The sequence below is a fragment of the Spea bombifrons genome, chromosome 5, assembly GCF_027358695.1.
Source record: "Spea bombifrons isolate aSpeBom1 chromosome 5, aSpeBom1.2.pri, whole genome shotgun sequence".
Lineage (NCBI taxonomy): Eukaryota > Metazoa > Chordata > Amphibia > Anura > Pelobatidae > Spea > Spea bombifrons.
In genome coordinates this window covers 98553829-98576445 of record NC_071091.1, presented here as the reverse complement: position 1 = coordinate 98576445, position 22617 = coordinate 98553829, and the positions used below count along the sequence as shown (strand labels likewise).

The following is a 22617-nucleotide window of genomic DNA, read 5'->3' as shown; positions in this document are numbered from 1 at the left end:
GAGCCCCGCTCAGACCCCAAAATTCACAGCAGCTGTAACGCCAGACGTGGGCGCCCTTGTGGGGTCTGAGCTGGCCCTCCCTAGCTCGCTAAGCGTATTAAGAGTTAACGTTCACATCCACCGTCACAGAGATCGTTCCAAATACGGTGTATAAGATGAAACCATTCCGTATGGCAAATGCCATCATGCAAAGCCGCTCGTCTAGCCCCGCCCCCAGGATGATGCGACATTCCGGTTTCCCAGAGTTCCCCATTTCCCTAACGTTGTCACGGTTTCTTGTTCGTTTAATAAAGTTTCGTCGATTCTGAATCCCTTCTCCTCACGCCGGCAACCATGGCGGAATACGATCTGACCACCAAGATCGCCCATTTTCTGGACCGCCATCTGGTCTTCCCTCTTCTCGAGTTTTTATCCGTCAAAGAGGTAAGGCGGGAAGCTGGTGCGGGTGTGATGATCAGCTTAGTACAGCTGGAGACGGGCCTGGGTTTGGCGGGAGCGCTGCGGCCTGCTGCTCGCTGGGCTGATGTAGCTGCCTGAGATAAGACACACATGGGCTGAGGGATCTTGGGCCTGAGGCGAGCTCGCAGCCTGTACTGCCCGAGAGAATAGACGAGGGCCCCGGTAACGTAGAGTTTTATATTCGGAGACACAGCCTGTTTGTGTTTTAAAGGAGCCGCAGCACATGTTTCACGTAGACCCATGGCCTCCCCTTTTCTTGATCCTTTGTACAGCGCTACGGAATTTGATGGCGCTATATAAAACAATAATAAAATTAATCCCAGTCCCTGCGGCAGTGCTAATGCTGTAGCGATGGGACTGGCGCTTCTGATGAATGAGCTGCGGTCTAACAAGCAGTGTTATCGGAGGAAATTAAACATTGCAGGCTCCCATATTGAATCATGTGGATCGAAATGACTAGCAGCATCTAATTGCACTTATCCCAGCTTACCTTTCCACAAGCGTGTGTAAAATCGTTTGCCGCCATTATTGAATTATTCAACGGGAGCGCTACAGGGAGTGTGCAGGAAGTGTACTGCAGTATGCTTCCTGCTTCCAGTACACACATCTGGGGGACTTTGTAAAACCAAAGAAGTCTTATTTCCTTAACAGATATAGAAAGCCTGCAGATAAACACGTGCTTTGGTTTAAAGCATTGGTGTCATGGCTGCTTCTTTAAAAGAGCCGCAGCACCCAGACTGATATGCCCTTTGTGGTTCGGTCGGACTATTACGCTAATTTTCCATCTGGAGCGCTTGCAACAAAATGTGTTTGATAATGCCTGTGTGTTTATGATGGCGTTATCATTGGTCCTTAATTGCTTACCTGACAACAGTTCTTCAGATTCCTTCCTCTTGGTAAAAAGGCTATGTTGTCATAAGGTAGCATACTGATAGCATAAGGCAGTCCAACTGGGTTCAGCCCTAAACCCAGCTTGTAAGGATAAAAGCATTTGGGCCACACTGGTGTAGATACTCGGTACACCTGTTCAGCATTAATGTAAAAATAATTGAGTCATCATTTTATGACATTAAAAAAATTATTTCTGAGAAGGGTTTGGGAATTATGTTTCTGATGTTCCTTTTTTTAGTTGTGAAAATGTAAAGTTGCACAGAGAAGGGTCCATATAATTGTTTTAAACTGATATATTATGGATGTAACCGTTATGATCTATCTCTTTGCAGATTTACAATGAGAATGAACTTCTCCAAGGGAAGCTGGATCTGCTTAGCGATACCAACATGGTGGACTTCGCGATGGATGTGTATAAGAATCTTTATCCCGACAAGGAAATTCCCCTCGGTAAATGTTTGGGGGGGTTTTACGTTCCCTGCAGGTCCGCGTATGCCGGATGTTCAGGGTTGAGGACAGTAGTGATGGATTAAATGTAACAATTCATCTTCATGACGTAGATGGGTGGGTTATGGTATAGATTTGAGGCAAAAATGTAAATTCACAGCATTAACTATTATCTATGTGCCTTCCAAAGTACTTCCCAACGCTGAAAACTAGGAGCTTGTGTTACTGTCCCGGGAACATCACTTTTATTCACTGGGAATGTGGGGTTTTCTCTTGACACTCAAAGGCGATGTCGGTTCTGAGCCAGCGGGGTTCTAAAGTAAGAGAAGTAAAGTTATAACATTCTCAGAAATAAACGCCTCCAAGCGAGTAGTGTGCCTTTTATTTCATGTAAACTTGGTAATATTGTTAATCCTTAAAGTTCTGTAATTATAAGAATTTCCACCTCTCTCCCTTTTAGAACCAAGATTGTTTTTTTTTTGTTTGTTTTTTTTTAAATCAATGGCAGCCTTTTCACTTCTCAGAATCTCGAGTTACTGTCAATTTTCTCTTGATTCAAACATCTACCTGTAATAAAATTAACGATTCATGCTAGATGCCTGTAGGCCAGATACTGATTTCAATATATATATTGGGATTCGGTCTCTGTTTCTGTGTTCTTCCCATTGAGCTATTTGGGTCAAAAAAGCCGCCAGCGAGACACTCTTCCAAGACGAGTTTCATTTTGTTGTACACATGCAATGGTTAATTTTGGGGCACCTTTTAAACTGTTAAATTCTTAATCTATGCTCGCCAAATTATTTGGAAATCCGCGGCTCTTTAAAAAAAAAAAAAAAAAGTACAAAAATCCATCGGCAGGCAGTTTGCTCTTTATAGTGAATCCTTTTATTTTTTTTTATTATCGAAACAAAAATAGCTTTATCTGTGCGAAAATGTCAATGTGTTTTCATTTGATATGTTAGATTACCCAGATACTGTATTATTATTATTATTTATGATTAATAATTGTTTGTTCCGCCTTGTCTGTCCTGTGTAGCCCTGCGAGAGAAGAGGACCACGGTTGTTGCCCAGCTGAAGCAGCTTCAAGCCGAAACCGAGCTGATTGTGAAGATGTTTGAAGATCCAGAGACCACTCGTCAAATGCAGTCTACCAGGTGAAACATTTTGTAGTCAGACACGCGGATCGTTCTTTTGTTCCTTCGTTCTTTCGTGTTTGGAAACGTTTTAACTTTTTATGAGATGTGTTGAAACTTTAGGTTTTACTGCAGAATGTTTAACACCTCAAACCAGAAGCCTTGTAATCACAAGGGGGGCATTTATTTTACTGATCACAGGGTCTGCACGGCTCTCGCTAATATTTTAAGATAAAGGGAGGAGGATTAGCTTGATGTAACTGTATTGGCCCAGAAGGTAGTGCAGTCTTTACAAGAAGTTCATCACTTTTTTTATTGGGCCAACAATAAGATTTTTGGACCTTTTCTATGTTGACCAAGTAACTTACCAATTATACCTAGACACTTTATTAGTTCTTTCAACTGTGCAGTGAGGTGACCTGTACTATTTTTGACAGATTATTTCTGTGATCCTCGGGACCAGTGTGTGTGTGTGTGTGTGTATATGTGTATATATATGTGTGTGTGTGTGTGTGTGTGTGTGTGTGTGTGTGTGTGTATATATATGTATATGTATATATATATATATATATATATATATATATATATATATATATATATATATATATATATATATATATATATATATATATTACACATTATATTTATTTAAAACCTGGCATAACTTTGTTTTGCATTTTGTGAGATCGAAATCTGGTCTTCGCAGCATCCCCTATCATCCTTTTTTTGCCCTCCTTTATTTTTGTTTTATGTTATACTTGAAAATAATCCTAAAATCAATGTAATTACCATTAGCTTGTGAAAAGCTGTAGGTCGCTGGTCCTATATAATAATGGGGCCCCTTACAGTCAACAAGTCTGTTCCACCTGTAGTGCTGACTCTCTAGGCTTCTGTAATTGTCTTAAAATGGCTGGAGCATAATGATTTGCCCTTAATGAGAATGAGGAAATTGTTCCTTCTGTGTAATTATCCCCAAATGTTTTGTAGTACTCTTTCAGTAACCGTTTTAAAAGGCTCTGTAAGATTTGTCTGCCTTTCATGGTTGAGAGCCTCCAGCATTAAAAGGCTTAATATCTGCTGTGTGTGGGACATTGTGCAATATACAGCTGTTACATGTTTCCGGGAACACCTCAAATATCATGTGTTCTTAAATACACATCTTTTAATTATGTTAAAGAGGACTTATGCTAAATAGAAAAGAATCCTTTGAAGGTTGAAGACATCCCTGGAAATTTTGGTAAATCTTTTCCATTTTTGTCTACTTGTAGCCTAAAATGTCTATATAATATATATATATTATAAAGGATTACTATATCCACATATAAATATGTTACAGGTCCGCCAGGATTGCCATATCTGGATTTATTTGAAGGACCAGACTATTTTTTTTTTTTTTTTCTTTACCCCCCCCCCTCCTTTTTTATTCCAGGGGCGCTGGGTGCTCATTCACACACATCGTCTGGCAGAGCTCACAATTACAACCAGCAAATGCCCCTTTATGCCGTCGGCAGGGGAGTAAATGAGAGCGCATATACTATAAAACTCTTCCTTTCGCAGGGACACCCGAGTAGCTCTATATTATGTATAAGTCAAAGGAAAAATAATCTCTGTAATGTAACTATGCATTATATGGGGCCAGCCTAGCTTCTCCTGCATCACAAGCGAAGTCAAGAGACACAGCTCTCCTTCATCCCATAATGCTGACGTTTTTAGAATAATTCTTTTAATGCTCAGAAGCGGACAGCGTTTCCGTATAATGCAAGTCATCCTACTTTCTGATCTGAGTCTACTAAAGCTTCTTAGAAGCTGGAATGCTTTCTGGATTGCGGCTTGTGATGTTTAGTAATAAGATTGGAGGCTTTTAGTGTACGCTAAAGATAATTAGATATGGCGGGAAATCAAAATGAGTCGAGCTAAGGGATTGAGGCTTTGGCCCGGAGCTCCGTTTTCTGAGAAGTGAGCGCAGCAGGTCTGAATTTTATAGCCTGGACCTAGACCTTCTTCGGGTTATTGGACGGATGTAGGCCGAGCTGTACACATTACGCCGTGTGCAAGTTGGCTGTCATCCTAGCAGAAGCCCACCATGATTTCATGTTATGACCTTCGACAAAGTAGTCTATTTCCCTTAACCATAGTCGTCATACTAGATATATTAGTGTTTTTAAGTGTGAAAAAATGCTGATATTGGCAGATTCCTGCTCGTTCGCGGCTAGATGCCAGACTAGATGGGCCGAATGGTTCTATAACGTCTGTTTTCCGGTGCTGAATTCTGATGATGTGTATTTTGTTGGTTTGAAGACGTTCTTTTTAGAACCTGTGGATATAGTTCTGTCACTTACGTTTTTAATGTGCTTTTTTTTTTTTCACCCAACAGGGATGGACGAATGCTGTTTGAACATCTAGCTGATAAACATGGGGTATGATTTTTATTTTTGACTCAAACATGTGTCCTGGCAAGCTCCTCAACACTTCTGGTGTTCTATATGAGCTTTATTATGTGCCAATATAGAGTGGAAGAAAACTCTGCCTCCTTTTCATTGATTTTAGTCTAGCACTACATTAATAATCACTGATCTTTTAAAAGCTCCCTTGACTGTAAAATCCTTGAAATTGCTGTTCGGGAACAGGAATAACTGTCGCTTTATCAACCTTGTTAAGCCTTTTCGGTCTTGTTTTGGAAGCTCTGAAGATTACCAATTGTGTTCTGTTTCTTACTTTACAGTTCAGACAAGAATACTTGGACACGCTTTACAGATACGCCAAGTTTCAGTATGAATGCGGGAACTATTCTGGAGCAGCAGAGTACCTCTACTTTTTTAGAGTTCTGGTAAGTAGGGTTTTTTTTTTTTTTTGTACATTCAAATCAGGAGACTGTATGATTGTTAATGCTGTTACTGTTATATCTTTGTACCGATGAGGTCATAGTAATGTCATTTTGTTCACTCACTTCCTTGGTGTCCTTGAAGTTAACTGCAGCACCGAAAAAATTAAGCAATGCGATGTCATGTAAAAGCAGAGATCTCCTTTAACATACATGTATTACATTCCACATGTCAAATTCCTAGCGAATGCATGGGTGCAAAGTTTTTGAGGCATGTAATTGTGACTGTAGGCCGAGAGAGACCTCATTAAACCGTTTTGTCGAAGGATCTCTAAGCAGTGACATATTCTGCACAAAGTCCAGGGGACTGCAAAACACACGCTTGGGCAAAGATCTCCCTTTTTGGCGAATAGATGGCTACATGGAGATCTCTGAACTGAGCTGGCACTCTATACACTGCAGTAAAAGGCACTATGCACCCTTACGTCACTGAGTGCTACGGTATGATGTCATATGCTGGTGCTCCTTAGGATGGAGACCGCCATGGGGTTGCTGCTCTGAGTCTGGCGTAGGTCAGAGCCATAGAAAATTAGATGACAAAACTATATATTTCTCTGGGGTTGTTTAATTCCTTATTTAAAATAAAAGCGTTTTTATAAATTCCTATCTTGCAAGTACTTCCAGCAAGGGTTTTGGAAAGCAGAATTTTTTTATTTTTTATGGAAACGGTTCCTTGCTTGTGACCATTGCCCGATTATTCTGACAGAACAAGCCCTGTTGGATAATACGTTTTGATTATTCATATGCATGTGGTTTGACAAACCACAGGTTGCCAAGGTGACCTGAAATCGCCTCCATTGGGCTGTGAAATTGTACCTCACCCGCGCCATTGTACCTGAACGTTGGCCCCGCTTATCCCCTCACCCCCGGGGCACATTCCAGCAGGCCGTTCCATTTCATTTCCCGGCCCTCAGATGTAACCAGCATGTACGGACCTTGAGGGAGTTGGAGGAGCTGGTGCGCAGGAGAGCTTTTGATTTCCCCTTCCTGAGCAAACAAGCAGACTTACAAAAAAAAGTGTGTGTGTTTCTGGATCTTACTATGTATGTTAGTGTGTGTGTCAATGTTATTCTGTGTAAGTATGTTGGTGTGTGTAACTATGTGTATGTATGTTAATATGTTAAGAGTGTATATCAAAATGTTCTAACATTGGGCAAACAACTGGCTCCTACATATTTTGGCCGGCTCTTCGATCCCAAACACATGTCGATTCCTATACTTGCATTTTATAAAAATACTTGTTTGTTTCCCTCTCAAGTTAAAATACTTGGTTATCAGAGCAGTCAGAAATAATGATAAGGATTTACAAGACCTCAATTCCCCCCCCCCTCTGTCTCCACAAAAAAAATGAGGAAAAGTTTTAGCTGCAAACTTTAATGAAAGTCAAAGTCTACGAACTACTTAAATAATTTTTCCGTCCCGGATGCACTTTTATGGAGCCCGTTCTAGTTTGGCCGACAGGTGGGCTGAATCAATGTTTGTAATCTAAATCTCGCTCTCAGAAACCAAGTGGTGAAAACCAGACCGGCAAATTGAAGGTAATCGTTGGTAATGTTGCATAGCTGGCCTTGCCTTATATCTTATCTGTCGCTTCCATCAAGCCTTCCTTGGATATTACCAGGGGTTTAAGAGCGTAAGAGTCATTTACTTAGGAAATGTAAACAGCTTAAATGAGGTTCATAAAACCAGGGCTGCGCTTTAATTACACGTCCCTGAAAAGAGCTCGCTTATTCATATCATTTGCTAATGCCGGGAGTGAATTTTGAGAATGAAGATTTAATGTCGGGCTCGGGACCCAGCACAGTCAATTTATTGTTGCCGGCCAGCGAGTGAATGTGCCGTTTTGCTAGCAAATGGAAACTTAAGGTAACCCCTCGGAAAATCCAGATATTGAAACTATTCTACCATGTCCGCAGACTGAAAGGTTAGTATGCGGAGCCAACTGTAATGACATGGAGAGGGGCCAAGCGAGTTCACATGAACCTCTGCTTAAAAAAAAAAAAAAAAATGGTTTACGTGATAATTTGCTGCAAGAAATCCGAAATTAGCAATCGGAGCGCTCCGTGCCATTTTACCCCCGGTAACAAAACGGATACGATGTGTGAAACTTTTTACGCTGTTTCCCATGTTTTGTGTTGAATTTGATAAGTCTTAAATATTAGGTCTTTAAGTGTTTATGTGAGTTGGTAGATTTTAAAAGATGTCCGTGATGTTGCTTGGCGTGAAACATTTTGCTTGCATGGTATGTTACAGTCTATTACTCCTGAAGACTGTGCTGCTCCCAAAACCTTACATATGTTTTGTATTTGTCGTGCTTAGCCGCTAGTGTTAATACGATCAGTGCTGTAGGATGTATCGGCAGTTGTCGTTTAATTGAACCCTTTGAATGCGCGTCTTTCAGATTCACTCGAAATCCGTACATGCGACATTCAGAATGTTCTCCGTAAAAAGCCCTTCCTTAGAGCGACATCGACGCGGTCTCGCTGCACCCTTGAGTGCCAAAGGAGGGAGTAGCATATTGTAGCGATCCGCTGCTTGTTCTCCGCCTGGTGCTTTGGGGGTTAAAGTGGTGACTGCGGACACAGAAGCTATGAAAGGCCCATTGTGAGCCCACTGGGAGATTAGAATTTGACACTCTGAATGACCTGGTGTAGTTCGGTGTTGTATAAATTACAGCTTCGTGACCCCGGCATTACCCTCGCTTTCAGAAGACGTGAACTGCGCTAGATAAAATAACGAGACCGCTTCTCCAGACTTAGCAGGGTGGGTGGCTTTGTTGATTTTGGGGGGTTTGTCATCTTCTGCTCAATGAAGGCAGGTTTGTAAGCGGGGGTCTGCTCTCAATGCCATTCAGAGCTCTTATTTTTGTAAGTCGGGCTTCCATCAGTCATGCGCGGGCATTGCCGTCCACCGACTTAACTCTGGATCGCTACGATACCTGCCTCGCTCGTTAGCGCTCTCCAGATTACCGCGTAAACGGACAGCTATTTTGGCTCGTTTGGCTTGTTTTCATAATCCGTCGCTGCGTAAATGGTGTAATAACTATAAATAATGAGGGGAACGAGCGGCAGAAAGCGCTCATTGTTTAAGCGATTATACGTTGTGTATACATCGCGTGCTTTTAGTTTATATGTAGAATAAAAATGTTTACGCAGCCTCTGGTAACGTGCTCTGAGCCAGTAAAATAAATCAACCAATTTTTACTTTGTTTCAGACGTGTCAATAGTAATAAAGGAAGAGAAATGTCGGCTACCATTAACCCTTCGACTGCCAGAATGAGCCGTGTAAAATGACACAGCTAGCGTGTCGCATTTTGAAATATTTCGTGAACTTTTGCTTGTGATCTCAACTGTACGGGGAGATTTTTTAATTGAGTATAACTGAGTGTGTGTATCCAAGTTACAGGCATTGGTCATTTCTTTATGAAAAAAAACATCTTGGGTCCAACACCAGAGCTGTCGGAGACCAAATAGGAACAAGGCTTGTGACGCTTGAGACTCTGCCCTGTCCGCATCTCCTTATTTTTCTTTAATAATTTGAACGTTTCTGTATCGCAGGTAACCCCGTTTTCCGATGTTCACAATTTGTTTTCTTTCTGTACCAGGTTCCTTCTACGGACCGAAACGCTCTCAGCTCTCTCTGGGGGAAGCTGGCCTCAGAAATTCTGATGCAGAATTGGGACGCAGCCATGGAGGATCTGACTCGGCTAAAAGAAACCATAGATAATAATGTAAGCGGCTTTGTCAAATATCTTGCCAAGAATTTTAACTTTTTTTTTTCCTTTTTCTTGCCTCCCTGTGCAAATAGGATGTACCTGATGAATATTTCTAGCACATCTAGGGTAGTTAAAGCACCATTAACCTGTGTGATGCTGCTTCGCAGGACGGGTCCACTTCATTTTTATTTGTGATTCACGTTATTGGAGTAGATCTTCCACCAAAGACACGGCGGTTTTAATCCAATTGAAAGGAATATATGCTTGCTTACTGTTAGAACATCATAAACCGGAAATAGGCATACTTACGGCAATCTGTGTCTTGTCCGGTTGTCTTAAGTCTGCTCTGTGCTAATGGTGCGTTAGAAGAGGGAGATGAGGAAATCGGTGAACTGTAAATATAACACAAAATCTAAAACTTTTCCACTTGTTTAACCCAAAAAAGTCTTGCGGTCTGTCCTTCCTTGCAGACTGTTTTCTTTGCACTGAAGATACGCAGCTCCTCTCGGCTGTAAGCTTTACCTGGATCGGCCGCAACATTAGAAGGCGTTTGGCTTTCTCATGGCACAAAACCTGCCAATCAAGGCTTTTCTTTTTTTTTTTTTTCCTCCTAACATTTTTGTGGTTTTTATGCACTTCATGTATAAACAGTCTCATGGAGCGTTTGACCAAATACGCTACATTTCCAGCAAGCTAGCGATTTCTATAAACCTGGGAGATTATATTTACACTGCGTTTCGTAAACACTCCATAATTATTTCATGGCTAATATTTGCTCGCTTGGCACCTGCGCTCATGCAGAGCAATAGGATAACGGGAACGACCCTCTGCTGCCAGAGCATGATGGGAGTGATGGTCAGATGTGTCTGATCGGATCGTTGCAGGAGATCTACGGTCCGCACCAGAGGGACTACAATGCACATTTTGCTACCTGCTGAGAGTGTGGCATAGAAATGCTTGTTTCTGGGATGTTTATGCATTATTTATAATTTAGTTCTTCTGTATTTTTTCCTCCCCAGTCTGTGAGCTCTCCTCTCCAGTCCCTGCAGCACAGAACATGGCTCATACATTGGTCTCTGTTTGTTTTCTTCAATCACCCTAAAGGACGAGACAACATTATCGACCTATTCCTTTACCAGCCCCAGTAAGTCCGTTTTTACTGCTTTCTAAGCGGCTCTATTGCATAAAGGTTTGCCTTTCTCTGATTTTAGCCGGTAGACGTTCGGAGAAGTAATCGCTGGTAACGCGTATTTATGCCAATTTCCAAAAGGGAAAAAAAAACAAAAAAACATAAATTACTATTTATTACTTTATTTTAGACCCTATACATTTGCTCTTGTTTGTAATTAAATTCTTTAAGTATTTCTTAACCTATTGCATTGTTTCGGATTTGATCTGTGTTTTCTTTGTGTCTTTTGTCATGGCGGGCCGTGCTGAAACCGCGGCACATTGTTAAATAACTAGGCGAATGGCTGTAAACGCTCTAAAGAGCATCTGCTCCTTCAGAACTCAGCAGGCCTTTTCTTCTGGCCGTGTAAATGATTATAAACGTGACGTGTGTATATCCTCTTGCCTTCAGGCTGTGGCTTAGTGCCTTGATTAACAGAGTCTGATTATAAGGGACATCAGATGCCGGTACGTGGGTAGCGGCGCTACTGCAGCTTTCATAGTAACGGTTTTCGAAGTGTGTCCGGATCAGCCGATCACGTGCTGAACGCCGGCCCGTGTCATGTGGAATACCGCTATCTGCTTTGAAGTACTCTGTTTCTCTCTGGTGGCTTTGAATGCTACGCGGTAGACACTTGGCTCGTTCCCTTTGGATGAAGGTGCCGGTTTCTTAAACTGCTTTGCTATGAACCGGTTACTGACATGAGTTTACTTATTGGCGAGATTATCCCTTATTGTTTTCTCTGATCGTCGTGGCTTGGATTATGGTTACGTTTTGGTTTGTGAATGGACTAGCCGTCTGTATAATGTATAACCGAATTGGAGGTGGATTTAAAGATCAGAATTAAGACGTATTGTTGTGTACTTCGGTAGACATTAATTAAGACATGAGTCATTTCCTCGGACGTTTTCCCTTTTTTTTTTGGGGGGGGGGTTTCTTTTGGTATTGATATTTTTAGTTACTGCGTTACAATACACACACAAAGCTTCGAACATGTCCACCGCAGTTGAAGCTGTGCTTTCGAAGCATTCGGCTCAGAAAACATCTGTTTGCCATCAGCAGCTTTGTCTGCTACAGCGAGAAAAGAAAACATACACGCAGATGTCCGCAAGCTACCGAAACGCGTCAGGGTTACATTTGGCTTTTATTTCTGGGATAAATGCGTACTTAAACGTGCCTGCACATGAAAATTGTCATTTTAATTCCTCGGTGGGGGAAAAACAAAGCACAAGCTGGGGCAATTGGCTCTTTCAGAATGTCATATAATCCATTGATGACAAGGGTGGGAGATGCGGTTATACGCTGCAGCCTAGAATGCCCCCGGAAACGAGTTAAACGTTCGCTGTAAAGCTGTTTATGTACAGGTGGACGATGCCGCTAGTGATGTCTGCTTTCGTTCATATGTTTTAGTGTGCAGTCCTGTTAAAATATTCAGTTTGCTTTAAGGTCCCAGTAGCATTTTTAGTCATTGCCGAATGTAATATTTTGTTTTATTTATGATTTTGCTGAGTCCTCTGTGGGGTGAATCTTGAGTGGGGGTAGAGGCATGCTTGCTCCAGTTGTGTGGGTTAATTACCGGGCTCGTTGTCTCGGGTCTCGTCGTCTCTTGTCTCTAAGTTCAAATGTGTTGCAATGTGTTATTGCCCGGCACGGCCGAAAATGAAGGGGCTATAAAAATCAATACATCGCGACCTATGACGTATATACGAGGCGCTCAAGGCTTGCTAGCAGAGAGCAGAATCATTCATTGCCAAATTTATACTGGAAGATTATTGGCTGATACTGTAAATTTATTTAGATTGTATTGATAGTTTATTTTTGAATAATGTAAATTGTTTTAAATCTGAACATAGCTATACGAAAACTGCATATTTGTCTTGCTCATTTTTATTTATTTTTTTAGGTACCTGAATGCCATTCAGACCATGTGCCCCCATATCCTCCGATACCTGACGACAGCAGTCATTACAAACAAAGATGTGAGGAAAAGGAGACAAGTCCTGAAAGATTTGGTCAAAGTTATCCAGCAGGTATGGAGGAGAACCATCAGACGTGGGGGAAAAAAACAGGGTGGCCGGCCAGAGGCGCTCTTTGGATTTAGGTTGTGTGATCGGGAGGTGACCGGAATGTCCAAGAAGTATTTAACTTATTTAAAGTAGAGTTCCGCGAGACTTATACGGGTAACATTCAGGAATCCTCCAAAAGAGATGCAGCGTAGCAAAGAGGCTCAGAGATCCAGCACGTTCGAGGGACCTTCTGCACGTCGTAGCGTCTCTGGCCTGGAATTAGGCTTCTGTTATTCATCTGTTCGTAATCAGGGAGAAATATTAATTTCAGCTTTTCCCCCTATAGTTTTACTTAAAGGTAACTACTACTACTTGTATTTTACTTCCATAATCCATAGGACCCACTTACTGCTAACAGCATATGTGAAATCCGCAGTTGAGTGACACGAGAAATCCCCACCGGAAAATGTTAAATTAGAATGCATTGGTGGGTCTGCGGCAGACAAATTAGTTTTTGTAACATGTTATAAATTAAATTATAAGTAATTAAGTAAATATTATAAATAAAATGTGTTTTTGTCTACAGGAATCTTACACGTACAAAGACCCCATTACTGAGTTTGTGGAGTGCTTATATGTTAACTTTGACTTTGATGGCGCCCAGAAGAAATTAAGAGAGTGTGAATCGGTAAGTTCTGAAAAGATTTGATTTTAAACTAGCTGATCATTTATATCACCTAGTGTTATATTATTATATTGCATGTATGTATGTAATTAAACCGCATTTTATTGAAAGCGGATGGTTCAAGTAACTAAGGGTGGGATGGGGAACCTAATTTGTTCTGCCCCCAGACTTCAGCTTCCATGAGGTCAACCGAAAAACGATAGTAAAAGCTGTGAAGCACAATTCCTCTTTAAGGTAGCGCTTGAAAGCAAGAAAATGTGCCCTTTTTTAATTAGTCGGCGGCGAGTGTGTAAATATAGAAGTTGTGTATCCTGATTAGCCAATATGAGACGCCCTTTGATGTGATATGCTAAATACCTTCCTCGTCTGCCATTAATTACGAGACCGCGTAATGAGGATGACAGGGTTTGGAAGGAAGTAAATAAATTCCCCCCCCCCCTGTATTTTTTGCAGAGGTTTTTCGCTCAGTAAAATCTCAATATAAATCGTGTACATGAAGGAAGTTATGCAATTTGCAGTAATTAAGCCGAACGCATTGAAGTCAAAGCAGTAAAGTGAAGTTAGTAGCGTTGGTCCTCGCTCTGACTCATACAGATATACACACAGTAGTCTGTTAATGTCTGTCGCTTATATGCGGAACTTGGATCTAGAACCGTGACCATCTCAGGGTTCTGGCACCAGAGTATATCGATGGCTTCTTGTGATTTTGAAATATGTAGGATTTCCGGACGCTGTTCTTGGCGCCAGCTGCTGAAATCCTACTGCTAGATCTAGTTGCTTGGAGAGTTAAGAATATAAGGGGCAACACATCTGTATTATGCATGGGAGCCAAGCTAAAGCACACTGCTGCGAGTAAAGCCTCTGTGCAATCTGGGTGATCATTATAACGATGAATAGGACTTATGGGCAAGTAAAAAATAATAAAATAGGAAAACCTGCCTGTTAGTCTGCTAATACTCGCATATAATATATTTTATACTATGATTCCACAGATTCCATGGAATCGCAGCATTTAAAGTATAAGCGTGTGTGTGTGTGGATGCATGACTGGATGTGTGTGTGTATGAATGTGTGTGTGTTAGGAGCCAGTTCTAAAACATCACCTGTGAACAAACCAACTTTCTTGTGTTTGCATCCAAGGTTGGCTTATTGCCTTGTGTCAAGCACTTAAACTGCAGCTCTACGCTGTTTAACCCCTTAAGGGACCAGTTTGAGGCCGTGCTATTTATGGCCTTCTGCAGGCACACCGTGCTTCCTTACCATCCACACCTCAGCAGAGTCCTACTGATGCTAAACAATAAACAGGACATTCAGTGCTGGAATACGCTGTTTAAAATACGGTGTTATTGGTGGGATACAAGGATTGGTTATTAAATGGTTAGTTATCCCCCTTTTAACCTTGTTTTATGTATATTACCGGACCCCCTTAAATGTTGGCGGCAGGGGTCTCGGTATACTTTGGACCTGGAGATTATCAGGTGTTTTTTTTTCTGGGGTATTAACGTCTCTTGGTCATTTAATATATATTCGGTGAGTTGTGTTGTTCGAGGCCTTCCTCCTGTCTTGAGGAACAAAAGCAGTATAAATGCCACTGATGGTTTCACGAGCAAACATGTACCTTACATCTGCAAGTCATTTGCATTTTAATATTAATGTCTTTAACCCCGCAGAAAAGCAGTAGCAAAGTCAGTAATGTTTTATTGCAGCATCTGGCACTAAATCACGATCCTTGTGCTGAATAAGCCTTAGACTCCAGATCCTCCGATCCAGCGGCCTTTGAATGTAAAAGGGAACCACTTATTCCAAATCGGAGTTCCTTAAGAATACATGTTTTTATCCACACCTGGATTGGCTGGTTATTGTATATGGAACTTTTACATCATTTGTTTGAAATATAGACTTGTTCATATGCAATCTTTGTAGAGAGGGATGATACCACTTTGGGGGTTTTTTCCACTAAAGTTAGGGTTGTGTTCCAGCCTTTTCACTTCACTATCCATTATGAAGGGCCGACCCAAGGAATAGATGGACTGGCCCTGTATAAGGTATAGTTAAAATAGGGACATTTTATCACATTATACAAAGAGCAGTTCAGGCCCGGTAGTGTTGGCTCTTCTTCATGAATAGTGAAGTGGGGAAATTGAATGCAGAACTCTCCATTTTAGTGAATAGATCCATTTGAAGACAGCTTTTAAGATTAACCCCCCCCCCAAAAAAAATGTATTGTCATATTGCAGTACTCATGTCTTTTTTTTTTTCTTTTGGTAATAGGTTCTGGTGAATGACTTTTTCCTTGTGGCCTGTCTGGAAGATTTCATCGAGAATGCCAGGCTTTTTATATTTGAGACTTTCTGCCGTATCCACCAGTGTATCAGCATTAGGTAAGGATTCTTTTTGCTAATTTTAAGGTGAATTAAGAGATTCTCGTGGAAAAAAATTCCCCATCTTGGTTTGGAGTTTTTTTTTTTTTTTTTTTTTTTTTTTTTAAACACACAAAAAAAATATATTGATTATATATGTATATACCATGTTTAAAGCTCTGACAGCCAACAGACTGTATCCGGAAGCTGGCCAAGTTTTGTTTCGGCAAAGAGAGAATATTGGCTTAATTTGTAAAGGTGGTCTGATTCTTAAAAGGCTTCATAGTACTTTTATTCCCCGTTTCAATCCTTTTGTTAAAGCGTGTTACTGAAAGTATTTTCAACTGTTCCTCGGATACATATGGTATATTTAAGAGTGCAGTCACTCTTCGTTTTCTAAAGTGTGTTAAGGAATTTGAAGATATGTCAATGTTTTCTTTTGTCTACCCCATTTAAAATTATATCTGTCCGGACAAAATCAGATTTTTAGGTTCTCTAGCCTTCAAAAAAAAAAGCCTCATCTTGTCTTAATTCTCTGTGTCTTGGAAATGTTTTTTCTATTATTTACAGATTTCAAAACCTATCTCTGATCATCCACACACATGTAACTAGTCACTTTTTCAGATGCTCTGGAGCTTACATGCATAGAGCTGGAAGTAAAGTCCACAGTGTGTTGGGTTTTGGGGTCCCGCTGGATGCCTGGTCCCCCTTTATAACAAGCATTATTTTCTCTTGTACCACCCTATTTCTTTACTTTTCTGTGCTTCTGCTCTTGGTTACTTGTGTGAACCAATCCTTTGCAGGCCTATAAATATGTCATGGAAAGAACGTTACACGAGAGAGAATATTCAGGATACATTTCAGGCACAGTCCATTAGGAGAGCAGTATGTTGACGAAGCAATGAAACGTTAGCGGACCTCTAATCCATTTTCAATAAATGCAAAGCTTAACCGCAAGCTTCTCTCGTGCCTTTGCCCTGGCTGTATTAATGTAGCCGGTAACTTGGCCTCCGGTCGCAGTTCTATTTAATGACACATATCGGCGCTGAGCACAGTCCGCTGACGTTTCTCATTTTCTAGGTGTTACTCGAAGAGACGGATTTAATGGCCGTCCAACCTTACTGCTAAAGTAACAAATCAAAACAGATTGCTTGTTTTTAATGTAATAACTCATACGGTTATAATAAGCTTTATTTCACGCGTAAGGACAGCAGTGAACGTTTATTTTCTTCGGCTAGTTACTCAATCGTAAAAAAGGAACAGTAAAGTGTCGTCGCGATGTTATCCAGGTGAACACTTTGACTGCAAGGGCAATTGTCTGCAAGTCTTTCTGGTTCTTTAAATCCTGTAAGTGAATCTCTAGATTGAACGGCACAGATTGGATAATTGTGTGAAATATATTGTGTTACGGTTAGGATGAGTTAGAGAAGGATCCCGACTCTAAAACTAACGGGACTCTCTTTGACCAATGCTGGAAGCTAAAGTACGTCTTGTCAGTTGAATGGTCAGTCCAGGGCTTTCTCTGTGAGATGATATTAGTTTTGTGTGTGATAGCAGCCCTTTGCCGCCTTGTTATAATTGTTCTCTGGTCTATTCCATCCTTGTTAGACGGTGCACGTTATCTCCATTTTTATTTATATAGCGCTGCGTTTCTTGGTCCATGCGTTCAAAGGATATGACAAAACTAGAACTGGGCCCCCGAAAGAGCACAAGAATGTATTAGGGAGTTAGAGGGAGACGTTGAAAACCAATGTAAAGACACAGAAAAGTCTCCAATGTTAAATTAATTAGGAAACCCGATCGTTCCTTTAAACCAAGAATGATTCAGAGTGGGGTTTCCCCCGCCAGCCACTTAAAAGGTTAGGCTTTCGCGTGTCTAACGTGACCGTCTTCCCAGGACACGGCATTAGTCACGTTTGGCTTTAGGCTGGAAGACGGCAGCAGAGAGGCCCCCGATCTATGACTTTTTGTTTATTCATTTGCATATTGGGAGCTTAATGAAATATTGGGTGAGTCAGGAGACTGGTCAGATGGATTACTCGTCGGGAAACTTGTTTACTCTCGGTCTGATTTTTGCGTGAAGATTATTTGAGTAAGGATGAGATGTTGTGACCTTCTGTACATTTGCTCTTTATGTAGTAAATGTATATGTATCAAAAGCCTTGTGAAGTTTTGAGAACAAGTGTTGTGACACAGGGCTTCAAAGTAAACATCCCGCTGAGTCCTGCCACAGTACTAATTGAGTTAATGGGAAACACGTCTTCGGTCTCGGCGGTAGTCTTCACAAACCGAGCTTTTTGATCTTAAAGGATTTATAATGTCCTTCATTTGCATGTTCTGGTCCTAGGTCTTCTGGTTAAGACCTGGTGCTAGTTGAGATTGATTTGGACATAAAGAAACTCATACAGCAGTCAAACAAAAGTTTAACAACGTGTGCAATTTTAATGGACTAGATAAAGCAGGTCATCATTGAACATTGAAAATGCCATGACCCCAATACCATAGGAAGGTTATTTGACCAACTGAGGGTCAGTGGGGTATTAAGTATTAATGCATAGTAATTGCTCCAGTAAGTATACAGGACTCGTGTTTCATGTGGTTTTTATATAGATATTACTTTACATAGGCTTAGTTTTAAAGAACTTTACCAAAAAACTCTACATTTCAAAGAGTACTGGATAAACTAACCATGATGCTAAATTCTAGGTGGTTCTGATACCTGTATTATGATGAATGTCTGAAACTGAAAATCCATAAGTGCCGGTATAAATGCTGTTTTTCTGGGTTTTTTTTTCTTCCCCAAATCAGCATGTTGGCTGATAAGCTGAACATGAGTCCTGAAGAAGCTGAAAGGTGGATTGTCAACTTAATTCGAAATGCAAGACTGGATGCCAAGATAGATTCTAAGCTTGTAAGTTTCTTGTGGTTTGTTGTTTGTTCTGAAATGTTAGTGCTGAACGCCATCCATAAAGCTTAGACACTTCTTATAGCTCTTCATCAGTGTTATCCATTCGCAGGTAGGTTCCCCAGGCCTGATAATGACTTCAAGTGCCATGATTTGTTTGCTCAATAGAATAGTCGTAGCTCTGGGTAACAGGTAAACATAGAGGTGAAGAAGCATTGAGAAGACAACCTGAGCGGGATCTTTGGGAGAGGCGCAGCACCTCTCTTCTATACTGATAGCACTGCTTGAAGACCAGGAATACCTGCCCATGATCTAATACTACTTAATGCTATTTATATAATGTCCTTAAGTTTCTGAAGACCGTATTGATTGCTTTGGACATTCTGTTCCCTGCTCAGATACAGGTATTGAATGTTGTATTTTTATACTTTTAGGGTCATGTCGTAATGGGAAACAATGCAGTGTCTCCCTATCAGCAAGTTATCGAAAAGACAAAAAGTCTTTCGTTCCGCAGTCAGATGCTGGCAATGAATATTGAAAAGAAAATGAACCAGAGCACCCGAAATGAGGTAAGCCTAGTATTGGTCCTTAGGTGAACTCATTGCCCCGCTTTACTTTAAAGGGTTAAAAAAAAAAAACTAAATTGGTGATCTTGCTCCTTCATCTTCTTGGTGAATGATTTACTTTTTGATGTACATGGTTAGAAGATAACTAGACTTCAAAATAATGACCACCCACCCACTAGTGCACACACGATAAAATAACAGTGGCTCCCTAATTATACCCCAGTCACCTGACCTTTTGGTGATGTAAATTCACTGTATTTTTAGTATTCTCTTCATTGAAAATTTCTTTTAGGTGCATTTTACCGAAGACACGGTCTTAAATCCCCTCTAACCAGTGGAAACTGCCTATTGGTGCTTATGCCTTACACCAACAAAATGATTTCGTGTGTTCTACCTATTTATTAATGTCTACAAGTCTGTTAAAATATTGTATTCTTGTTTCACAATCTCGTTGTTTTTCTTTTTCAGGCACCGAACTGGGCAGCTCAGGACACAGGATTCTATTAATTATTTAAAACCAGATCCTACATAACTGCAAATGTTCCAGAATAATTGTAAAAAGAGCTCATTTGGAATAAAATTGGCTACAATTCCTTTTAAAAAGATTACTGTTTTTTTTGTTTTTTTTTATGCATGAGCCAAATAATTGTTGCCCTACTATGCTATCCAAATGATGTGATGGTTGTGACTTATCTTTATGTGGGTAGCAGAAGCGTTATTACTAATCTAGACCCACAGACAAGCCAGAACAAGGGATTCTGGGTAGGCGCATGCAAATGAGGTTAACAATGATCACCTTTCGCCTCTATATCCGCTTTATACATGGATCCCTTGAGCAGATGTCTGCTGTACTGCAGCCTTTAGACATGACTCGGGAAAGAGGTGCATTTGCCAGATCCACCCGTGGACAGCTGTTTAATCCTTTACGGGACTTGTCGGCGTGAGGTTGTGATACTGGCTTAATACTCGAGACTTGAAGAAACACAAGAAATACACATAGCAAAAGTTCTGGTGGGGTAAAGGTAGCAGAAGCATTTAACACTAATCTGCGTCCACCAGACACGCCTCAATGCTTGTTTTTCCCTGTTTATGAATTCACAGGCAAATTGTTTTCTAGTTAAGTATATGTAAAATAGAAGGCTGTCAAGGGAAAAGGCGTGTAAAATATGAATGTGTATAGCAGTGGTTAACATTCTTGGTGTCGTACCTCCTTTATGAAAAATCTAATGACCTTCACCTCCCATGTGGCCAAAAGTGTATTCTTGGCCAGGATGAGTTTGCATAAAATAATCTATAGTTGAGAGGCTACTCGTACCTTCTCTGGTGTCCGTCCAAACTACCCCAGGGGAAGCATACCCAACAGGTTAAGAACCCGGGTGTATAGCTTGTGATAGAGGAAAAAAAAGCAAATTGGCTTGTTTAGTCTGCCCTATTGCAATAAATTATTCTTTAAAATAGCTTTACACCTCCTTAAAATTCCTTTTCCATATCCCATGTATCACTTTGCGCTGGAAGTCTATTCCAGGCATTTACTACCCTTACTGTAAAGAAGAAGAAAAAAAAGTCTTATTGTTTGCTAATAACTGTGGTTGTGGTTCATCAGGGATGCAAAGTGAATTGTCTGTCTAGATCCTTAAGTCATGAAATATTCAAGTAGATCCTTCTATATGCTCAGAGTGTTATTTTATAGACGTGTTGTAAAAATTCAGTTGCAATGCATCATAAAAATATAAGCTACGTACGTAAGACAGTACAAGACCAGGTCACCCATTTAATTAAAATTCATATTTAGAAAGTTAGAAATGGTTATTTTGAAAACATGTTTTGTTGTGACCAGATATATTGATAGATGGATATAAAGATATAGATATATAGATGATTATGTGTGTGTGTGTGTGTGTGTATATATATATATATATATATATATATATATATATATATATAATATAATTAGAAAGAGATTTCTCTGAAAAGCGTTCAATAATTGTTGGGTAGGATACATAAATCCACACATTATATGAAACGTAACATGCAGACTGTATGTATTGTGTGGAATTGTTTGCGTCGGTTTTCTTAATTTTTTTGGTCTTTTTTTTTTTTTAACTCCTTTCATTGACCCGTTTGAACACTTGTCACCAGAATGGGGTATTGTAAAGTTAACAGCAATTTTATATAAACATAGAGAAATGGACCAATGGGAAGGATGAAAATGAAGGCTTTTGAAAGAGTTTTACTATTGGCAATACAAGCAAAAGACTTAATTTCTTCATTTCTGAGAGGGTTTTTTTTTTTTAAGCTCTTTCAGTGGAAAAACTATTTGCAAGCATACCAAAGGTCAATGCAAAATGCCTATTAATATCTATTGATGGATTTTAAATGGTTATGTGAGAATCCTTCCAAACTAGAGGGAAGATATTTGTTAATTAAGGCAATTTAAACTACTTCATTCCCTGCCAAATGAACGTGTTTGCCATATTAAGTTACAACAGATGACATTATTATTGAGTATCCCTATATTGCACGTTCACCCAGAAAGCATTAGGAACCTTCGCTAATGCGCATCACGGCTTTGTCTCGTTCTTTCTCTGAAACCTATGTGAATTCTGTTATTGGGTATTCCACAAAACCAGTGGACTAAGACTTTTAAGCTGTTGGTAGCCAGACTAGAACATGGTTCAAACACTGATAATAGTGAAACTTACATAGCTATAAAAAGTTGTGAAGATGTTCATTAGCCTACTGTTGGAACCTGCTATATGAACCAGCCATGAAACTTATTTTGTACATATCAGGCAGATGTTACTCAGCAAGTTAAAAAAATAATGCGTTGCCAGTCTGAAACAGAGGTCTGCGAGAAAGTTTTAGGTATTTTTATGGATTAAACATCATGGCGTGTAGCAATGCATATAGTATCTAACACCTGTCCCTCTAACACTGTTGGGTACCGTCTAAAACTTTTCCTTCTCTGACACACAGAGATCAATAGAACGCACACAACATTATCTGAGACGCCAGTTGTGTTGAAATAGAAGGCTGATAAGAGTTTTTGTAACGGGCTGTGGAGATAAAATGAAAACGCCTATTGCTTTAAGATCGGGAAATGTGTTTTCAGGGAATATATTGTTTGTGGGTGCTTGGGAGTAGTCCCCCCATCCCCCACAATTGTGAGATGTGCATTTCTGGTTCAGCTGCTAAACATGATCTGGGGGAGGGGGGGGTCTCTTGTGACTGCAACACTGACATGCCACACACACTTTATGGCCAAAGGTATGTGCACACCTGTATGAGTTTATTGGACATCCCATTCCAAAACCATGGGTGTTAATATGGAGTTGCCCCACCTCCACCACCACCACCTTTGTGGCTATAACTGCCTCCACTCTTCTGGGAAAGCTTTGGAC

At 40.4% G+C, this 22617-nt stretch overlaps 1 protein-coding gene across 1 annotated transcript; it reads left to right on the top strand.

The window, feature by feature from the left end:
• Positions 1-274: 274 nt before the first annotated feature.
• EIF3E (eukaryotic translation initiation factor 3 subunit E) lies at positions 275-19819 on the top strand. Its single transcript, XM_053466814.1, has 13 exons — positions 275-423; positions 1683-1800; positions 2834-2951; positions 5305-5347; positions 5653-5757; positions 9416-9541; positions 10546-10670; positions 12598-12724; positions 13287-13388; positions 15657-15766; positions 18554-18656; positions 19085-19219; positions 19685-19819. Exons 1-13 carry the CDS (start codon positions 334-336, stop codon positions 19721-19723), a joined length of 1341 nt encoding a protein of 446 aa, XP_053322789.1. The 5' UTR covers positions 275-333; the 3' UTR covers positions 19724-19819.
• Positions 19820-22617: the final 2798 nt, after the last annotated feature.